This window comes from Cygnus olor, chromosome 10 (assembly GCF_009769625.2).
Source record: "Cygnus olor isolate bCygOlo1 chromosome 10, bCygOlo1.pri.v2, whole genome shotgun sequence".
In the NCBI taxonomy this organism is placed as follows: Eukaryota; Metazoa; Chordata; class Aves; order Anseriformes; family Anatidae; genus Cygnus; species Cygnus olor.
In genome coordinates this window covers 8,066,577-8,088,046 of record NC_049178.1, presented here as the reverse complement: position 1 = coordinate 8,088,046, position 21,470 = coordinate 8,066,577, and the positions used below count along the sequence as shown (strand labels likewise).

Sequence of the window (21,470 nt, the reverse complement as noted above, 5' to 3'; positions counted from 1 at the left end):
GTTAGAGGAAATAGTGTATATGAGCACGTGTTTGCATAGCAACTAGGAGTCTCTTGTAGACTTTTTGCACCTCTGTATCTTTCAAATATACTTTTCCTCAAGGGAAGTAGCTTGGAGCTTATGGAAGGATAAGATACCAAGCACCAGTTAGCAGAGATTTTTAAGTGCTTACTGCTGCAGAATCTATTTCTATAACTTTAGTATGGCTATTATACCCCAGAGAATACTTGTGTATTCTCACTGATAACGCGTTCACCAGCACCAAGCGTAATTACGAAGTTTAACCTTATACAATGTGTATGAAGGAAGAAGAATTTTACAACACCTACTTATCACATTTGTAATTCAGGTTTGTAAGTTACAATTTGAGATGTATTGTTCCCTGGAAATAATGCTTATCACAATGATAGTTAAAGTTGCATATATCTAGCATGAATGATAAGTGAAGACAGTTAATATTTTACAAGGTGAAGGAAACAACCTTCAGGAGAACTTTTCATTTATGACTGCTGCTGACATTATGAACTTTCTGAAAAGACAAAGATGTTTCCATTATATATTGATAGACTTCCAGAGCCACAATAGTTAGATGAATTGTCTAATCTGTGTTTGAAGCGAGTGGCTGATGCAAAGTTTCCTAAGCCAATTATGAGAGAGGTAAGAAGAGAATGTTAGATTGTAGTGAATATGACTGGAATTTCTAGCCTTGAGGAAGGCAAGACAAAAATCGAATTCAGTTGAACACGTAAAAGTAGATACAAAGGAAATGCTTAGCATTTAGAACATACTGAACAGTAAAGATCGTGCAGATTTGAATATGTACGTGTTTAAGGAATGTACAAATTCTGCAAGAATTTAAGCAAGGAGCTTGCAAGCTCCAGTGACAAAACTACTGTAATTTATTACTTCCCCCAGATTCAATAACTTTGCTTTTTTTTTTTTTAGATTTTAGTGTCTGTGAACACTATGGATTTTTAAAGTGCAAAGAGAGCAAGAAAAGTGTAAAGCTTACTGGAAGCACACAGTATTGCACAGAACGTTCCTATTTTGCTCTTCTAACTAATATATGCTATTTCTTAAGATCTGCCTAATATATTGTAAAGTATGCAGTGTAATCATTTGACGCAGTTGTTGGAAACTTGGCACTGTCCCATCCTTAATATTTGGCTATTTGAATTGTATATTTGCTGCATTTTTTGCTTTTCCCGAGTTGAACATTAGTTTACATTACATATTAAAGTCCACTATATACTTAAAATATTTCAATAAATAAAAATAATTTAAAAGTGAAATTGATAAAGCAGCAAAACAGTTGATCAAATTACATGTAATCAGTGTATTTAAGACCAATGTACTCTGAAAATGTGTGAGGCAAAGTTAATGTTAACTTGTGTTAACATTAATTAGTAGTCCAAGGCTACTGCAGAAAGCAGAGACAGTGCATTTTTTTTTTTAAAATGTAGCATATCACAGAAAAAATCCTCTGCATTCTTCAAGGAGACCCTTAATCCCAAAGAAAAGACATAAATGAAATCCTTGCTGAACTAGTATGTAGCCAGAAAAAGATGCAATTCTTTGTTTAACCACGTAACGTGCATTGAGAGATTAACTCAGTCCACAAAGCCTGGGGACATTAATCTGAAAAGCCCTTTAGGGACACTTTGGAGAGAAGAGAAACTGTCACAGCAGTAATTGCTAGTGTCCTTTGCTGGTGAATGGCCTGTGAATCTCTTTTATCTCTTCTTGCAGTTCTGCACTGAAATGGAAATAGTACATCCTCACATCCAGATACATCCCTGATCTGAGAGAGGAATGATCACCAGAGAGCTTAATGAGGTTTGGTTCCTAGTCTGGTAAATCTAGATGTGACTCCTTGCTTTGCCCCCCAGACTCCTAGTTTTTTTTTGTGGAGGGACAAGCTTTATATGATCAGGAACAAAGATATCTCTCACATGCATTCTTCTAAAAATCTAAAACAAACAAAAAAACCCACATAATTTGTGTCTTGTACTGACACAAGGCTTCCAAGCAGTATAAAGAAATTCTTTTGGAAAAGATCCCAGGGAAAAAAAGTATTTTTTCCTCATTAATGAAATGGCAAAGTGTGGACTTAGAGCAGAGGTAGAGCAGTTCTGTTGAGCCTCATGCTTCCTACAAAGCCAGCAAAGCAAAGCCAGCACTGTACGGTTCCAGCTCTGTCCCCCCTTGTCTCCTGTAGTGGTATCTGCGGGCTGCAGGTCAGAGGGGGAGGGATAGGAAGAGGGGTGCATATCAACCTTAAATGCAGTATGCCCTGTTGGGAGGGCCTGCTGCCCTCGGAGCCTCTCCTTCCAGCTGCAGCAGAGTCCAGGCAAACGGAGGGACAGAGCAGGGCTGGGCACATGAATGGCAGCCTTTAGCTGCTCGCTTTGGCTGTTAGGGATCTTGCTTTGTCTCTGTGTTCAAAATAACTGGAGAGGATGCCATCTGGGGACAAGGGTGCTCAGCCAGCAGCAAGGTTTTTGAGTGTTTTTTGTTCATTTCTAAAAACGGTCCTGACTCCAAAGCTAAAGGCTTTTGCAGTAGCTGTAGAAATCTACAGTCTTTAGCTCACAGCATAGGTAGTCATCTGCATCATGCACTATTCCAGGAGGTGTTGGGCAGTAGCAGAGAACTTTGCCTATGATTTCACAGCATAGTTGGTTATCTAACTTGATTCCTAAAAGCAACCTTTAAGGGAAAAAAAAATGCACAAATAAGACAAAGTTGTGAAGTTACATTACTAAACATAAAGTGTAGTGTTTATTTGGTTTAATAACTTGCATGTTTACTATTGATCCTTTATAGGGGCTTTAATTTTGGTTTTGCAATGAGCTGTTTTAAAATGTGGTCTTGTTTCAAGATCTCACTGCTGATTTAAGATTCCTGCTGCCCATTGTCACTTTGTCATTAATTTGGAAGCTTTTGTCCTAAAGGAAATTTGCTGTAATAGTTTAGCTGAAGATGATTTCCCTTGTGATGAAGTGATATAATGGAAGGTCTTATAACATGTTAAGAGCAGTTAGTGCTCAAGAAAATTTTATCAATTAGTATAAAAATTGTGGACTTTGACTTCATATCACTTTTTGTCATGAAATACTCTATTAATGGGATAGTAAAATGAAGTTATAAACACTAAGATTTTTCTTTTTGAAAGTTTATAGAAACAGTTGCAACTGATTCTGAGGCATGTATATGCAACTGTGTGGTGTTTTTTGGACTAGTTTAACTTTAGAGTAGATCTAATGGTTCTCTTTGCTCTAGAGGTTCTATGTACCTTTCATACAACAGGGGTTTATCCAACTGCCCTGAGCCGAGCAGTATGTTTGTTCAGTGCTGAAGGAACATCCAGCCTAGTTTAGCTCCAGATGCAGCCTAACTTTGGGAGTAAGGACCTTTGTAATGGTTAGTTTATCTTCCTCCCTTTGCTGTTAAGGAAACTGAACTATCTTAGAATATGCCGTTGTAAATAGTTGTCTCATGACAACCAAAAAAGGGATACGTTTTGATGGGAGTCTGGAGGAATGCATTAAGTGGGCATTGCCTGCTGTGGGAATTGGAGAATAATGGTTTTGAATACATTTTCTCGTTAAGTTTTCTTCAAACTGCATACAAATTCAGTAACACAGTCTTACCATTCATTACCATAAGTTTTACCATTCTCAAATTGTTAGTTAAAAAAAAAAAGTTCTGACAAACCACGTACTTTGGGGACTGACCGGGCTGTCTAGCTGCTGGCTGCCTCATCTGTGGCTGCTTGCCATCTAGTGGTTTAAATGCATTAATGCCAAAACGGTGTAAGTGGCAAAGCCACTTCCTATTAAAACCAATTAAAGCTGCAGTTTTTTTTCCCTAGCTCCCTGTGCTTTGCAGCTGTTTCTGTTTCAACTTTGAGGTGATAAACCAAACTGTCCAACAAGACATCATTAGTTGTCACTCACTGTTGCCCATGACAGATGCCCAAAAAGGTTGGACTCTTGCCTCCAGTTAGCACACTGATTTCTTCTGTTTTATTACTTGAAGATCCCTACTTTTGTCAGTACAGGCATATGCAGAGAACAATGTGAATCCTTACCACAGTGTTGGTAGATGCTGCATACTTTATGCTCAACTGCACTTTTGTTTCCCTCTGCAGCGTATATAGTAACTTGTGAAGGATTTTAATACGACAATTCAAAGCCTACAGTTCACCACCACTATTGGCATCAGCACAAGCTGTAAAATACTGTCTCTTGATTTCCACTGTCACCATTGCCTCTACTAAGAAAGGCCCAGAGCCTGAGTTATCATGACATCAAGTTCTTCTCCCTGTGAGAGGTGTAAAGCTGACTGAAGGAAAGGGCAGTGGAGGAGCCTGAACACTCCTCATAACGCAAAACCTGAGATCATCTTCCTGTCTCTGCCATTGGTCTGATTACTTGAACCAACACAGACCAGTGTCTTCTCTTTGTCTCCATTGCCTTGTCTTTACAATAATCTCTTTTGTTAGGCGCTTTGATGTACAAAACACAAGTTAGCTGTTACCAATATTAGTACCACACTTAAGCATTCACAGGATATATTCCTCTGCTGCGTACATCCACCTCTGTACATCACGTCCAGATTGTTTAAAGAATGCTATCAGCAAAGATGATAGGGTCTGAAAAATGTTGCTCTGAACACCTAAAGTGGTGGATAGCATCTCAGAGGAGGAGGAGGTGGCTGATGGGGAGACTGCTGCTCTGTATGATCTTGAATTTCATTTGGTTTTCCAGTTTCTCTTACGATCCCAATTTAAACTGTTGCTGTTTGTATTCTGTCATAAAGTTGAAATCAAGTAGGCCTCGGACACTTTTTTTCCCCTCTGGGAGCGCTTTCTAACAGCTGCTGTTAGAATTAAAAAGTTTGGGTTCAACTGTAGAATTGCTAAGAAAAACATTACTGCTCTGAGAGCCACGCTCTGGTGGGACATGTTCTGTAACACTGACAGCTGTACTCTTTTTACATATTGGTGCTAAAATAGTAATCTGAAATAGTCTGGGACATGTGTTCTGATTTATGCTGAGAAAGGTCTTAACTGTCTTTAAGATTTTAAGTCAGTGTATTATTAAATTCAAGTAGGTTCCACTTTGATTGTATTTTTGCTATTCGAAGTTTTTTTTTTTAAACGGCATTAAGTGAGGTGTTTTTTTTTCCTCCACTTTTACCTCAGCTTTCATCTTCTCCTTACATCTGCACAACTAGTGGGCTTACTCTGTTCAGAAAGGGCTTGATCAAACCCGCATGGAGATTTTTCAGAAACCACTGGAAAACCCCATCTGTCAGAAAACGCTATTAACCAGGCATCTCTTCTCAGCTCTCGGTGTCTGTCACCTTAGTTATTTTTCGGCGGAATGCCAGCCTGCGAGGCTGGCGGGCACCTGAGCAGGTCGGGGCGGAGGGGAGGGAAGCGAAAGGAGGCCTCGGCCGCGGCCCGCCCCGCTCCTCCTGACGGGATCGCGGCGCGACGGCGCCATTTCCTGGCGGCGGCGCCCATGGCCTCGCAGGACGTGCTCAGCCAGACCACCCGGCTGGCCTCCTCCAGCGCCCTGCTGCAGGTGCGCGGCGGCACCGGGCTCCTCCTCTTCCTCTTCCTCCTCCTCCTCCTCCTCAGAGGTGCCTGGCGGGAGCCGCCCGAGCCCCAGCCAGCCCGTAGGTGTTTCCTTTCCTTGCCAGGTGCTGTTCCGGGCGGTCACGTTTGGGCTGAACGCCTTCACCCTGCGCCACCTCTCTCGGGAGCTCCTCGGCGTCGTCAACGTGAGGTGAGCCGGGCCGCGCTCTTGCCTCCCTCCCAGGAGGAGCGTCGGGGTTCCCAGCACGATTGGGTTCTTTTTTCATTTATTATCGGGTTTTTAAAGTGCTTGGGTGTGTTGCGGGGCCTCGAGGTTTGTAGGCTGTAGGGTATGCCGCTGAAACGCTTTGTGTAACTGGGGTTTTTGTTTTCCAGAAAGTATTGTGTTTAAAAAAAAAAGTCAGTAATTGTACTGCGTGCTTTCAGAAACAGCGTGTAATGAAATAACTTTCTTTTTTCTTCTTTATCTTTAGGCTAACTCTACTTTATTCAACGGTTCTCTTCCTAGCCAGGGAGGCGTTCCGCAGAGCTTGCTTGAGTGGGAGTACGAAGCGAAACTGGACCAAAACAATTAATCTATTGTGGCTGACGTAAGATCTCTTTAAAATCTTTTTTCTTTAGAACTTATTTCTGATTCTTGCCTAAGAACATACAAAATGAAAGGCTATTTGTATTTACTGAGGTACCTATTTCACCCTTGAGTGTTTAGTAATCCCAGTCACGTTTCGTGACAGCTACAGGAAGCGGGTCAATTTACTGCTTTAGTATTTATGAACTTGGTCTCAAAGCACATAGGAAAGTGTGTCACCAAAGGTATTATCAGGAGCTGTTTATTCCATTATCCATCCTGAAGTTTCACCTGTGTTGTAGCTGGTAAAGGACAGCTCTGTTACCCAGATATTTAGTCTTTTTTCTTTCTCTGCCTACTTAGTCTTACTCTTTTGTTACTTGATATGTGTTTATGAAGCTGCTTAAGATTTTTTTTCCCCTCAAACTAAATTTTTTTTAAAGTCTTGAACCCTAATACAACTTAATGAGGATGGAAACATAAATGTTTGTGTTGGAGAGATGTGAAAGGTTGGAAACAAGCAACAGGAAATAAGTAGGTCCACTTCTTTTAACTGCAGTGCCGTTTTATATCAGAAAGTAGAATGCTTAAAGTCCACGTGAAGCTGCAGCCAGAGTGCATAATCACCCATTGGAGATAAAGGGATTTTATGGCTAGCTTTTCCCTTCTGGCTCCTGGACGCACCGTTCTGCTGCGTCCCTTGTCAGATCCAGCGGCTGTGCAGTGACAGGTGGATCGGGAAGTCAATTTTGTCTGTGATATGTTGGAAAACTACCTCAGCAAGACAAAATAGTGATCTTCCATTGGGTTAGATCTGACCCAGGAGCTGGGGGGTTGTGTGTTGTCATCTGGATCCAGGTGTAAGAGAGGGATAGTCTGTTCCAGAGAGAGCTTTAAACATGATACTTTAAATTTATTAAATCTCTTCTTTGTAACTTCTTTTAATCAATTTTCTTCTGTTTGACTGCCTTTCAAATGGATATTGAATGATACAGTTATAAATGACCACGTGTGTTTTTTTTCTCCTGGAGAAGCATAGCTTAAAATGAAGATCGTTTCTTGAATGATCTGAAATGCATCCTAGGAGTTTGTTGTCAAATACCTTAGGAATCTGATAATGGGAGGGTCAGATAAGTCCTGCTGCAATGGTATAAAATTTTCTGTGCTCTGCAATAGGCTGTGAGTTCTTGAAGCATTGTCAGCAGAGGGTAATACTCCTGTGCCTAGCTTTGCTTTTTAGCTGCAGTTGCTAATCAGTGTGGCTTTGAGCTACAGTAGATTACTGAGGTGCAGGCGTGCATTTCCTTCATCTGCCTCTGCTGTTGCTTCTCTGGAGAAGCAGTGGTCTCTGGAAGACTCGGACTAGCAGTTGGAGCAGTAGCATCTGTGTCTGTTACAGCAAGATACACCAAAGCTTGTCTGCAAATCTCTGGTAATCACATAAGACAATAAAATTACACTGTTAAGAGATTTACAGTATTCTGCAGGGCGATGCGGGATCAGACTTACTGAGTCCTACAGAATAAGAAATGCAAATAGGTGGCCTTATGTTAGGTTCTTGAGTAGGCAAAGAGTAGGTCAGGAAAATGTTTTGTGTTTGGCGGAAGAATGCATTAAATTTTCACTCCAAAAAAGAAAAAGATATTCGTGGTGCAGTTAGAATAGAAATGAATTCACCAAGGCATTCTTTTTTAAATTATGGTAATGCTTAAAATTTTAATTGATTTTTCATGTGTTCTTTCTTCTGCTTAATTAACATTTGTATTGACTGTTTTTATGTTAACTTTTTAGAGTCCCTCTCGGTGTTTTTTGGTCTGTTTTCTTGGGCTTAGTCTGGCTACACTTACTTGAAGTACCTGATCCTTCTGTGGTTCCTCATTATCAGGCTGGTGTAGTGGCATTTGGCCTTTCTGCAATTATTGAGCTTCTGGGAGAACCATTCTGGGTTTTAGCCCAAGCTCATTTGTTTGTAAGACTTAAGGTTAGTAAAGAAGCTGAGTACAAAGCTGTGTGTGTGTGTGTGTGAGAGAGAGAGAGAAAATGATTTTTGTCGAAAAGATGATGCCAAGAATGTAAAGAAAAGATTCCTGAACTAGATCTTCCTATGTTCAATAACATTAAAAAGCTATGTACTGTTTAATACTGTATGACTTAATTGTAACGTAGTTTGTTCCTGTTAAATAAATCAGTTTATTTACAAATTATCACTTAACTGATCTTGAAATGTATAGTCATGATTTTGACTGGAGGGGTGCACAAATGGCTTCCGCAGCTTTGCATTTCACATGATTGTCGGCATGAACTTGTGATTCTCTCACACAAAATTTTCCCCCTTATGTTCTATGCAAAGGACTGGGGAAGTGCAATGGAGGAATCAAACTGTAAGATTAGAGAAATCAGAGAAGTTACAATCTAAGGTGGCCAACTCAGCAGAAAAAATGTGATAGCCATACTGACTTTCAAAGTCTTATATTTGTACATAAATTGTATGTGAAACTTAATCATTTTATGCTTCTGTAGGTGGTTAACTTGGCTAAACGTTCTCTGTTTTCTCTTTCTTAAAGGTAATAGCTGAAAGCCTTTCGGTGGTGTCAAAATGTGTTTTGACGGTTATTTTAGTAATCCTTTATCCTCAGTGGGGCCTTTACATTTTTTCCTTGGCTCAGGTAAGTTTCCTGTGGTCTTTCTCTATGAATTCTTAATTCCTCAAAAATAATTATTTGCTGTTAGTTTTGATGTTTAGCCTGGTACATAACTGGGGAGGTGAGGCCAACTGCTCCTGTGAGGTTTAAGATTTAAATACGTAGTATTTTGCTGATACTTACTGACTTGACATTTTGACCGCAATCAGTTTAATGGAGGTACAAGAAAGCACCCTGTTCTGTCTATAAAGGCATGTTTTACAAATAAGGTTATTGCTTTATATAAGCTTTATGTTGACTTTTTTCTAAATCAGTTATGCATTGTAATGCTAGAAGGCTGCTCACCACTGGGCAGTATTAAGGTTCAACTTCAGATTCTGTTGTGTAGGAGGATACAATCCTATGTAACCTTATCACCACCAACCTTACAATATCACCTTATCAGAAAGTGCTAATCGTGTGTAACACGTACTTGGGTTACAAGTTTATCTTTGCTACAATGAAGAATGGATATATTTGCACCTGAAAAATGTTGTGGCCTGTGCAGTCAGTTCACCTAGATAGGAAAATGTGAGCTGCTGCAGACATGGCTCTTATCTTTCAGTTTTTGCAGTGACCTGGGTAGATAGCTTATAACTGATCAAAGCGAGAGATGTACCTGGTAGTCAGTTGTCAACTTTTTTTGACTTTAAAATTGGACTTAACATGATCTTTCTAAAAATGCTGAATAGAACGTTACAAAAGCTGGCAAAGGACTATTGATGTTGCCCTATTTTTTTTCTTTAATCAAAATCAACAGCATTCTTGGTGAGGCTTAAGTCAGTGTCTTGAGCTAGCTTAAAATTTGATAGGAGTAAAAGCTACTTACTATGTTCTGTTCTTGCTGAATTTGTAATTCCAGCATGTTTTTCCACATGCAATTCTAGCATGTAATTCTGCATTTGTAAGTTAATTTTGTTCTACTGGTTTCCTTCTTTCCTTATCTATCTTTTCAGCTTTTATATACCAGTGTTCTGGTAATGTGCTATGTAATTTATTTTGGAATGTTTTTGGGATCTCCTGAAGCAACAAAGAAGTCATTTCCAGTTGCTAGAGTGAAAGCTCTATTACCTAAATTGGTGGAAGATGAGGTAGGTTGCACAGTTTATTTTTTTTATTTTAAGCCTTTGTTGAGAGAGCCTTGAAAATTATTTTGAGATGGTAGAGTTAAATGAACGATTCTGAGGGTAGCTCTACGCTTTAGAATATATGGCTAGGAGAAGACATTTACATTAAATTCTGTTTACGGTTTGCATGAGTAAAATAGAAAAACGTTATGAAACTTGACCCCTTTGTATTTTTAGGGGCTTGTTTATCTTTCAGCAGCTTTGCATGAACCATTAATTGGAGATGGAATGTTTACAGTGTTAAGGGGAATGACCTAGTATCAGGTAGGAGGCAGAAGAGAAACCAGAACTTCGGCTTTTCCAGAAAATAAGCATGGTAGTGTACAGCAACCTACAGATACTCATATCTCTGATGTCTTCTCAAAAGGAAGTGGGACAAAGAAATAAAAAAAAAAAAACACAGCAAGGAAGACATTCTGAAAAAGATTTACGTGTTGAGAAGATAAAGGTTGTTCTTCCTTGTGGGACTTGTAAATTGTTTACTGCTTTTCAAACTGTCCCTACACCTACTATGAGAGTGAGAGTTATGTTGGCATGCTATCAACTTTTTTCCCCCTCTCCTCTGTTTTTTTTTCTGCTAGAGTTTTCTGTAGAAAGATTATTCAGGTCCTTTTGTCTATCTGCAACATTAGTCATTTTCAGCAAAGGAAAAATTCTTACTCAGCCAGACCAGAGTGACGTTTGTGCTTGAGTTTAGTGATATTTTAGATATTAGTAGCTATGATGCTGTGGGTTTTCCTCATCAATACAGAGTGGTTAGAGCTAGCCTAATGGACGAACTTTCTATTTTGTATTTCTGCTCTGTAGTTTCAATCATGGTTATTACATTTCAGTGTTCGTTTTCTTACAGACTTTCCTTAACTGGAAGGAAGCAAGGTTGACTTGGAGCTTCTTCAAACAATCCTTCTTGAAGCAGATTTTGACAGAGGGTGAGGTGTGATGTATAGGCATGTTGGGGAAGGGTGAGCGAATACTATTTACAAAATTGAGGTGGAGCTTGAGAAGGCTGGGTGGTGATGTTCAGAGGGTGGCAGCAGCAGATGTTACTTACTCAGATTAAGTTTCGAGGGTTTTCACAGCACCTGAACTAGGTCCTGTCCCATTTGACCTTGTCTCTTGAATACTTCATGTTGGATGTACCTGAATATGTATTAGGAAAGATTTAGGGTCTTGTTCTTATATTCTTTATTTTAAACTTCCAGGTGAACGATACGTGATGACATTTTTGAATGTGTTAAATTTTGGAGATCAGGGTAAGTGTGATGATACTGTGGAATGGTGACAGTGTTGTAGTTGATACTATTCACCTGATTCTGAAAATAATTTACAGTATTTGAAAGTAACTTCAAAGTCTCAGATTTCAAAGCCTTTCTGACTTTGAGACATCTTTCAGAGAATGATTGAAAAAAGGAGATAGAATCAAAGAATGGTTTGGATTGAAGGGGACCTTAAAGATCATCTAATTCCAACCCTCTGCCATGGGCAGGGACACCTCCCACTAGACCATGTTGCTCAGAAAACTTAATTTATCCTGGATTTTAATTGTTTTCCTTTGGATCATAAACTTACAACTGCATATATGGTGCCATTTATTTTCTTTTTTTAAAATTTGTGTGAGTAGATATGGAATCACAGTATCATTAGAGTTGTAAAAGACCTCCAAGATCATCCAAATATACCGGTACTACCACTATCACCCACTAAACCATGTCCCTAAGCACCATGTCCAACCTTTCTGTGAACACCCCCAGGGATGGTGACTGCCTCCCCAGGCAACCCGTTCCAATGCGTAACTGCTCTTTCTGAGAAGAAATGTCTCTTAATTTCCATTCTAAACCTCCCGTGGCACAACTTGAGGCCATTCCCTTTAGTCCTGTCACTGGTTATCTGTGAGAAGAGGCCGACCCCCAGCTCCCCACACCTTCCTTTCAGGGAGTTGTAGAGAGCAATAAGGTCTCCCCTGAGCCTCCTCTTCTCCAGGCTAAACACTCCCAGTGCCCTCAGCCACTCCCCATAGGACTTGTGTCCCAGGCCCTTCACCAGCTTCGCAGCCCTTCTCTGGACACGCTCCAGGGCCTCGATGTCCTCCTTGTAGTGAGGGGCCCAAAGCTGAACACAGCACTCGAGGTGTGGCCTCACCAGAGCAGAGCACAGGGGGACGAGCACACCTCCCTGGTGTGCTGGCTGCACTATTCCTGACACTAACCAGGATGCCGTTGGCCTTCTTGGCCCCCTGGGCACACTGCTGGCTCATGTTCAGGTGAGCATCAACCAGCACCCCCAGATCCTTTTCCTCTGCACAGCCTTCCAGCCACTCTGCCCCCAGCCTGTAGCGCTGCATGGGGTTGTTGTGGCCAAAGTGCAGGACCTGATACTTGGTTTTAACTTCATCATATAGTTTAGTATCTGATACATTACAGTTGTCTTTCTCTTCATTTTTTGTAATTGTTTTTTTCTGTTTTGTCTTCCTCTTGAATCTGTCAGACATTACAGCTGAAGCATCGTTGTTTGTAGCATTACTTCTCAAAACTGAGTTGTGTTCCATAAAAGAACTCAGTGTCATTACAGAGTAATGTATGGCAGTAGCAGTTCAGGTGACCGCATTAGCAGCACCTTGGGTCTTACAGCTTGGGAAGGAAAATAGGCTATAATTGTTGGCCTGATGTTAGAAGTTTCTTGGCAAGTTTGAATTGCTTTTAATTGCTGCCACAAGTATGTTCCCCCCTAAGTACTGGCTGTATATGCTTGCCACCAGTAAGTGCAGCCACTCTTAATCCTTCTCGGAGGAACAAATGAGCTGCCTCTTACTCAAAGGGTCTTTAAAAGAGCAATGAGAGCAAAAGCACTTGCGTGTTCAAAATGTTAGGAAACATTGATTCTGAGTCCTATGAAATCAGTCAGAATTTTATTTCAATGTGAGCCTGTAAAGCATTTATCTATATGCCTAACTTGGTGTGCTCTCAGTCACTGTATTACAGTAACACACACAGATGTCTGAGCAGGTTTGGAGCAGTGCTTAGTGTCTTGATGAGGATGGAAGTGCTACTAAAATGTTACGTAGGGTTCCTTGTCTACCTCAATGAAAACAGAAAGAAAGAAAAAACATGAAAAATGGATATCTCTCTCTTCCTTTGTATCAGTAAAATCCTTATCTTTCTGTCCCCAGTCAGTGAATAGGTTTTCTTTCATCAGAATCTTTGAACTTCCTCTACAGTACGAATTCGGAATGTGTCTGGTACTGTTACCAAATTCTTGTTCTAGCTTTGCCATCTGTCTGTGGGCAAGACGTCTAATTTGGAGCTGTGCTTGCTGTGACTGTCAGAAGATTTTGGGGAATGCAGCTGTAATGTTGCATTAAGTTCCACTTGTGTTCTCTTTGTTCAGTGGAAACATTAAATTGGAATGTGTGTCACTGTTAAAGACTTGGAATTGAAATGTCTTAAATTACAGGATGCTGTTAATTTTTGTTTTTAAAGGTGTATATGATATTGTGAATAATCTTGGTTCACTGGTGGCCAGGTTCATCTTTTCGCCTATTGAAGAGAGTTTTTATGTCTTTTTTGCTAAAGTATTGGAAAGAGGGAAGAACGTAAAGGATCAGAAGCAGGTATGTTTTTTTTGGTTTAATCGAATGTAAGATGCTTGCTTTTTGGTACAGGAGTGTGAATGGCAGAAGTGTGCGTTTAAACTGAGTATGAAGACTGTTAAAGTAAAAAACGTGAAGTGAAAAACTATAAAGTCTTTGAGTATAAAGACTGTTAAAATTGAAAGTAAGTTGAAGTGGAGAATATGTCAAGGGAGGCTGTACCAAAAAGAAAAGAGAGTAGGTAAAAAGCCAGTGAAATACAAGTTAAGATATGCAGTGGCATAGTACTGCATTGTATTATAGCTGGAGTTAACATCATCTGCTCTGAACAATGAGGTGTAAACACTTGTGTACTGTGTATTTCTAGAGGTACTTAGGCAATTATTGTAGATTAAATCATGAAAGCATGCTTTGACTGACTTGTAAATGTATTTTGCTCATAAATATTAAGGAGTAGTGCTTCCAAAGAGTGCAATTCTAGGAAGAGAATTGTATTTTACTTGTGCTTCGGGTTCGTTTGTAGAGTAACGATGAGTGTTGAACAAGAGGTTTCTGTATGCTCTAGATAAGAAATTCTCAATCAGGTGTGAGGGTCACACAGTTAAACAATTCCTGTGCCTCAGATCATGGGGAGGCTAAACAAAGGTGTACCTGTACGTGTGCTTGATATTTTATAGGTAGTGTGCTGCGTGTATGTATATAGCGTAACTGGTAAAAACGTTTGACTTCTGTCTGTCATCAGCTGCATCTTAGGTGGTGGCAGAACTGACAAGTTGCTTGTTCTGGTGTGACAGATCTCTAGTCCCATGCAGCAATAAAAATCTGACCCTTCTGGTTCAGACTGCAGCCTTGGGCAAACACCCTTCTTTTTTTTTTTTGCCTGAGCTTAGTTCTTCCTGTTTAAGGAAACAGCAGTTGCACGTGTTTAGCAGGCATGTTGATGGCTTATGTTTGTTTAGAGTTTTGAATGCATAAAACACAGCACAGAATAATAAATATATGAGCACTGTTGGAAGTTAGGACCATGTGTACGGATAAATCAATACCAAATGATAGTTTTGACACCTTTTTACAGTGTGCAGGTGCGCTGTTTTTTTTTCCATGGAATAGTTTTGCTTTGTCAAAATAACTGTTATACTGATTCTGATCCATGTAAATGTCTGCCTTTTTTTTTTTTCAGGATGACATTGCTATGGCTGCGAATGTATTAGAACTGCTGTTGAAACTTGTGCTTCTGATTGGCCTTACCATCACTGTTTTTGGATATGCCTTTTCTCAGCTGGCTCTGGATATTTACGGAGGCTCAATGCTCAGTTCTGGAACAGGTAAAGAGGGTAGAGCTGGCAACCAAGCCATTCTTTATAAACAGAAACTGCAGCTCAGCTATTATGAATTCTTGGGTGAATCAGCTGATCTTTTTGAGAAAGGTCATCTCAGATTAAAAGAAGCTTAAAATACTGAGTCGTATTGCTCATTTTGAACTGAATACCACTGGTATATTGTCACCTGGCCTTATTTTGGCTAAACTGTTTGATTTCTTTGTCCTGTTGTAGATGCTTAAATTCAGAATATTCTGACTGTAGAATTCTAGCTTGTCAAGTTGTTTTTGAAGCAACTGTTATGGAAGCTGGAATGTTGCTGAACAGTAGTATTAACCAGATGTGGAGACTTACTGGGAAGGAAGAATAAAGAAATTGTCTTTTCATGTCCTATGCACTAGTGCATTTACATGTAGTCATGTGGTATCGCGAAATGATGATTGTGTTGCTGTGAAGTACCTTCCATTTCGCTCCAAACTGTCTGTTGTATCTGACTTTCTTAGTAGTCCTGATGTTGTTGGTAAAGTTGAAGCTGATCACTGCTGTGTTGCTCTCATGAATAATTAGTGGAGCATCCCTTGTAAGATTGCTTTTTGTGAATTGCACAGGATAAAATTAAATCAGGATACACAATTACTTAGATAATGAGTAAAGCTTGCAGAAAAAAACTGTTAGGTGTGGGCTTTGTCTATGTATGTAATCAGTGCTTCAGAATTATAGCTTTTTAATAATTTGCTTTCATGATCTGTTAGTTGCTCTTTACAGATTTTTTTCTGTGAAACTCCCATTGAAATCAATTTCTTAGCTTGTCCAAATCCAGAACTAGATCCCTTAGTAGTAGCATCTTTACATATGTACTCACCTTAAGTTGAAATGTGCTGAGGAGCTCTAAGAAATGTACGATCAGGTTTGGATGCAAATCTGGTCTATCAGAAGCTGTGGGACTGTCTTACTTGTGGATGTATTCTTTTGGATTTTTTTCTGAGTGCTCCCTAGTCTAATGCTTTTATGTATGCCTGAAAAGAATGTCCTCAGCTCTACCCCGCGTGTCTGCAGTGTGTTTACTGCTCACTGGGTAGTGACTGAAGTGGGAGGAAGTGATAGGAACTACACTGCTGCTGTTGAGCTAGCTCTCAAGAAGCAATATTAAGGGATGCACAAGAACCTGTTAAAAACCATGGGAATATTTTTCCCAGTGTTAAAACTAGTCTCAAAAGGACAAGAAAAGTATTTCCAAGACCGAATGGAGAATTTTCAAGTCATATATAAATTACCTCCGACTTGTAAAATCGGAATATCTTTTATCTAGCACAGTTTTGAATATGTTAAACAGTCTTCTAGTTTTTTATGCTGTGGTATTCAAAATGTATATATTTTGTTGCCTTGAGAACCTCACATTATTGAATTCATTTTCACCAATTCCTGTACAAAGGAAGACTTGAGTTATAATGTTAATTTGGTGGGGAATCCCATTTAATAAAATATCACTTTGGTAATGGAGATCTTTTCTGTTACCATAACTGCTACTCCCTTGTGTTCTGGATTTGTTTTTATTTTGCCTTTTTTGTTCTGTTCATGTTCTTGTAAAGATATCTAAACCAGAAGCTTGTTCAAATGAATTTAAAAGTTTCCATTATCATCAGTAATAACATCACAACTTTTTCTCTTATCAGCAAGTGTAAAAACAACATATCTTTGTAAAAAGAAATAATGTATCATTTAAATGGTTTTTTTTTAGGTCCAAATCTTCTCCGGTGTTACTCTTTATATGTCCTGTTTCTTGCTATCAATGGAGTAACAGAATGTTTTACATTTGCTTTGATGTGCAAAGAAGAGGTAGACAGGTAAGTAGTAGAGTCCCCAGAACGTTCCTGTAATTAATCCGTGTATGGTATGTTTAGAGGACAGTTGTTCTGCTTGGGTATGTGCTTGGAAACACATATCCCCCCCCCCAAGAGCCAATTTCTTTTTGCAGCCATTAAGAACTCTGTTCTTGTCTTGTGCCAGGTGCAACAGATGGGCAAGGACACGCATGCTAGTTTTGTTTTTTACGTGTTTGTTAATGAATGTTGTCTTAATATCAGCTTATCATGACTGGATAAAGAGCTTGGTGCTTTTGAAACCGGCATAAAAATGCATTGCCCCACAGAAACCCAAACTCCTTATTTAGGTGCCGGTATGCAGAATTAGACATAGAAGCTTTAGCAAATGTTTAAATGTTGGGGTAAAAAGGTCGGAAATCAAGAAATGAAAAGGTTCAATTAGCTTTTCGTAGATGACTAACTGGGGAAGTAATTTAAATATGAAGTCTTATTTATTATACATATGCATTTAGAGTTTCAGCTTTCAAGGCAGACTATCATTTAAAACTCATTAGGAACTTGCAACTGTTAAAATTTTTCATGTACAGTTACTATATATCAAGTACACTTCTGAATGGATCTAATTTGTGCATCTGAATTCAGGTTAATCTACTTTAAACGGAAAGTTGGACTAGACGACTTCCTGAGGTCCCTTCCAGCCTGCATTATTTCTTGATTCTGTGTTCATCCTGGCATATTGGTGTTGCAGCCTGGTGGCCTCCCCTCTGCTACCATCAGGCTTTTTTCACTTCTGTAGCAGCTGTCCATTAAAAGACCATACCAAATCAATTAAGTATTTTTTAAAAAGTCATTTAATTAATGAGGTCTGCTTTCCACAAAGAAATATCCTTTTAGACTAGCAAGGGCTGCTGTCGTAACCTAGAACTTCGCTTCAAAGGCACTGTTTGGAGCAGAAACTGTGTCATGTTGCTGAATATTCTTTTTCTTTAATACCTAATATAAAATAGCAAAAAATCCTCAGGTTTTCATGTTACTAATTATTGTTACTGAATTTGACTTTCTGAAATGAGTATGCAGCTGAATAGTACAATAGAATTTATGTAACATCATGTAGTTCTTGGTTTAGTTTCCTTGATGTATTTTCTATTCTTTCAGTCATTTTTTCTTTTTTTCTCAAGTTTTTCTTCTGTTTCAAGATGAGATAATTTGTTCCTTATTTTACTAAACTGTGGGACTTTTATTTTTCAAAGATACGTTTAGTAAATACTGTAACTGTATACATTGTTCAAATTTTCTTTTTCCTAGGTACAATTTTGTTATGCTGGCCTTGTCCTTCACCTTCCTGTGCATCTCCTACTTCTTGACTCACTGGCATGGCAGCGTAGGCTTTATCCTTGCAAACTGCTTTAATATGGGTATTCGAATTGCTCACAGTACCCACTATATCTATGATTACTTCAAGGAAAGCACTTACAGACCTTTGACAGGCTTGCTTCCCTCACCAGTGTTGATACTCGTTTATGTTGTAAGTGGAGTAATTACTGTTTTTTCAGAGGTAAGTGTCTTTCTCAGATCTTTCTTTCACTGTGAAAGCGAGTATCGGATGACTTTTGTTTCCACAAGCAGAGAAATATCATTAGCAAAAAAGGCTTATAACCATAGGCTAGGAGACTTCCATTACAGGCTTGCAAGGCTGCTTATATCTATTAAAAGATAAAACAAATACACGTGGTTATATTGAACTTCATGTGTGTATCTGATGCACCTCCAGGTGGCAGAGGACTATCTGTCTGACAAGTAAAATAAAATTTAATGTATTTCTGTTATCTGTATGTAAATCCATATCCTCGGTTCTTAGTAATTGAAATAGTGATAGCACAAAAACTGTCGTCAAAAATTCTGTACTAAAAAAATAAGCAAAAATTGCTAAAAGCAATATTCAGTATTGCATGTATTCAGATTACAGCATGGTAACTGCACAGACTAGTTATTACAGAGATGGTAGCATTTCAATATTCAAAAATTTGACAAATGGAAAATCCTTTATGCCTTAGAAGGGAGAGCTTTGTTGGCTTGGGAGGTTTCCAATGTTTTTGGTTTTTTTGAAAAATAGCCTAATACGTTACTGTAAAACGTAAGACTTGTGTGGATAGCATCCACCCAAATATCCATGCAGAGTTTTCCTGGTAAATTAACTTGCTTCTGTGTGGTAAATAACTTCAGCATTTATCAGGTACGTACTGAATGCTCATTTTCTGCAATTTGACAGTTGTTTGTTGTTGTGTTTTTAAGAAAGCAAATGTTGTGACTACTAAAGCAATTTGTAGGATGAGTGCATGTAGCAAATCTTTCTTGCATCTAGTTGCCATGCTCACCCTGATGGTGGTGCTAGCATGGTCAAGAAAGGTGTTGGACCTTATTGTTTATTGCAACAGTTTATCTATCTTGTACTGACTAGTTTTCCTGCAATTGCTTGTTTCCTTTATTTTAGGTATTCTTCTGCTGTGATAAGGGTTGGATGGCAAGGCTGATTCACATCAGCACTGGGGCTGTGTGCTTTGCAGCAACCGTCATTACTATGTTCTGCACAGAGACCAAGCTGGTTCACTTTGTCAGAAGCCAGTTCCTCTCCCGGTATATGAAGAAAGGAACATGAAACACTCATGCAAAACAAGTCTCTTACATGCTGGCAGTGAAGGGCTGTGTCTTTTGCATTGATCTGTGTGGAAAAAGGTTTCCACATGAGTTTGTTGGAAGCGTTGATACTGGAATAGCAATGTAGATGGTTGCCATTTGAATATTATTTCTTCTTCTAAACTGGTCAGTGCAGTGAAAGAGCTGAGTAATTTCTTCTTCATGCGTCGTTTGTTTCAAGCTTTTCTTCAAAGAGCCTCTTTGGTGATGAAGGTCTATGATATACCCTTCTGACATAACGTAGTTGCTACACGTTATGTAGGGAGCTTCCATTCTTACCAATAGGGAGTACATATATGAAGGTATTTTATGACTTATATTTAATTAAGATGTAATTAAGAATGACCTTAGTGAGCATGGTGGGCTGTTTAACTGTTAGAAAAGAAATGGTCTGACATAAATACAAAACAAAACACTGGAGCAAGAACCAATAGCCACTATTACCAAATACCAATAACCAGCTGTTACCAAAATAGAATGTGATGTGGTGCAGAGAAATCTGAGTTATCAGTGTCCTGAAGTGTAAAGCATTAAACAGAAAGTTCCAATGCTTGCAGATAAGTTAATAGAATACACAGCATGTGTCCATGCTAGCTATGTAAAATTACTTCCTTCAGCGTCATTCATTTAATGATGGTATTATTTAACTTGTCAAAAATACTCCGAAGCTTTAACTCATATATGTGTATATATATATATATATATATATATATGTGTGTGTGTGTTTTAGAGCACTGGTTAAACAGGTCTGAAGTGCAACCATGCTGAAGTTCCAGAAGGTTGAGTTAAACACAATTTCTTTCACTCCATTGTTTTTTGTTTTTATTTGAGATTTTCAATGCAAGTGCGAACAAATATGTCTTAATAAAAAAGACTTTTGCTTTTCTCCAAAACTAAATGTTAAATGTTTAATAAGATGCCTTTCAAGGATTTGTGCGTATGTTTTTGTTTTTGGATGGAAAGTGCTGTTTTTCTTGCAAAGAGATTTTTTATCTTGTTTCTTTACATGTTCAGTCTTACCTTTTATATTCTTTTTTTTACTTAAATTATGGAAAACTTGGATGCTTAGAAACTTTAAAATGATGTATTAGGTTGCTGATATGTGTTTGCCAAAGGTTTATTTGGTTGCTGGTCTAAGACTTGAATTGGCGGTTTCGGAATGTACAAGAATCGTGTCTATAATGATCAGTGTTCCTTTGCGGTGTCTGAATGGACCAGAAATGTCAAGTGCGCTCCGACGTGCAGTCTGAAGATTTTAGTTTAATTACATAGCAACTCTGCAGATCCTGAGACAGCTTTAAAAATACTTCACTGTAATGGCATTGTGGAGTTCGTACTGGTAGTCATAGCTCTAGTGTCAGTGTCTTCAGTTTGGTGCTGTTAGAGACATTTTGTAAACTCCTGTAATTTTCACACAGAGGGTATCACCAGAGATACTTTATATGAGATTTAGTGATAGGAAAATTATCTCGGAGAAACCAAAATACAACAGTAGAAGGAAAAGAAAAGTGCGCTACTCAGCGCATGGTGGTGTTTCCGTTGCCTCAACGGAAGGTAGTAGATAGAGATTTGCTGGTTCTTCTGAAGTTGTTATGAAACTTGTTTGTATAAACTTGACAGCAGTTTGTCCTGTTACGTGAATTTGGTATTTGTTTGCCTTTAAATTTGTTCTCTTTTGAGTTGTCTTGCAGCTTTTTTTATTTTTCTATCGCATATGGAGTTTGAAGTGCAGCTCCATACATTGCAGGGGCTTGGGTCTTTTTTCTTTTACCTCTTAATTCATAATTAAAAAAAAAAAGTTGCACTTGCAGACTCTTTTTAGGGTCTGTCTTTTTCTGCACGACTCTGGGACCTTATTGTGGGAATACCTCAAATCTGTATGGTGAATTATAACTGCTTCCTAGAATGAGAAATTTTGTGTAGCCCTGCACATGACGTGCTTTGGAGATGGAAGGAGTTTTAAAGCAAAATGAGCTTGAAGTCTTGCTGTGTTGCCTAGTCTTATGATCCCAACTGTACAGTGATAGTACTTCTGCTACTAGTATTGTCATGAATGGGGCGATG

The 21,470-nt window shown here is 38.9% G+C and overlaps 1 protein-coding gene across 2 annotated transcripts; it reads left to right on the top strand.

The window, feature by feature from the left end:
* Positions 1-1,766: 1,766 nt before the first annotated feature.
* Positions 1,767-21,038, top strand: RFT1 (RFT1 homolog). Of its 2 annotated transcripts, none has more exons than XM_040568642.1 (13): positions 1,767-1,836; positions 5,713-5,798; positions 6,082-6,198; positions 7,968-8,157; positions 8,741-8,842; positions 9,814-9,948; positions 10,835-10,913; positions 11,187-11,237; positions 13,461-13,591; positions 14,751-14,895; positions 16,628-16,733; positions 18,018-18,267; positions 19,204-21,038. In XM_040568642.1, exons 1-13 carry the CDS (start codon positions 1,813-1,815, stop codon positions 19,366-19,368), a joined length of 1,581 nt encoding a protein of 526 aa, XP_040424576.1. In that variant the 5' UTR covers positions 1,767-1,812; the 3' UTR covers positions 19,369-21,038. The 2 variants fall into 2 exon arrangements, with proteins under 2 accessions (XP_040424576.1, XP_040424575.1); XM_040568641.1 differs by lacking the exon at positions 1,767-1,836 and adding an exon at positions 5,467-5,594.
* Positions 21,039-21,470: the final 432 nt, after the last annotated feature.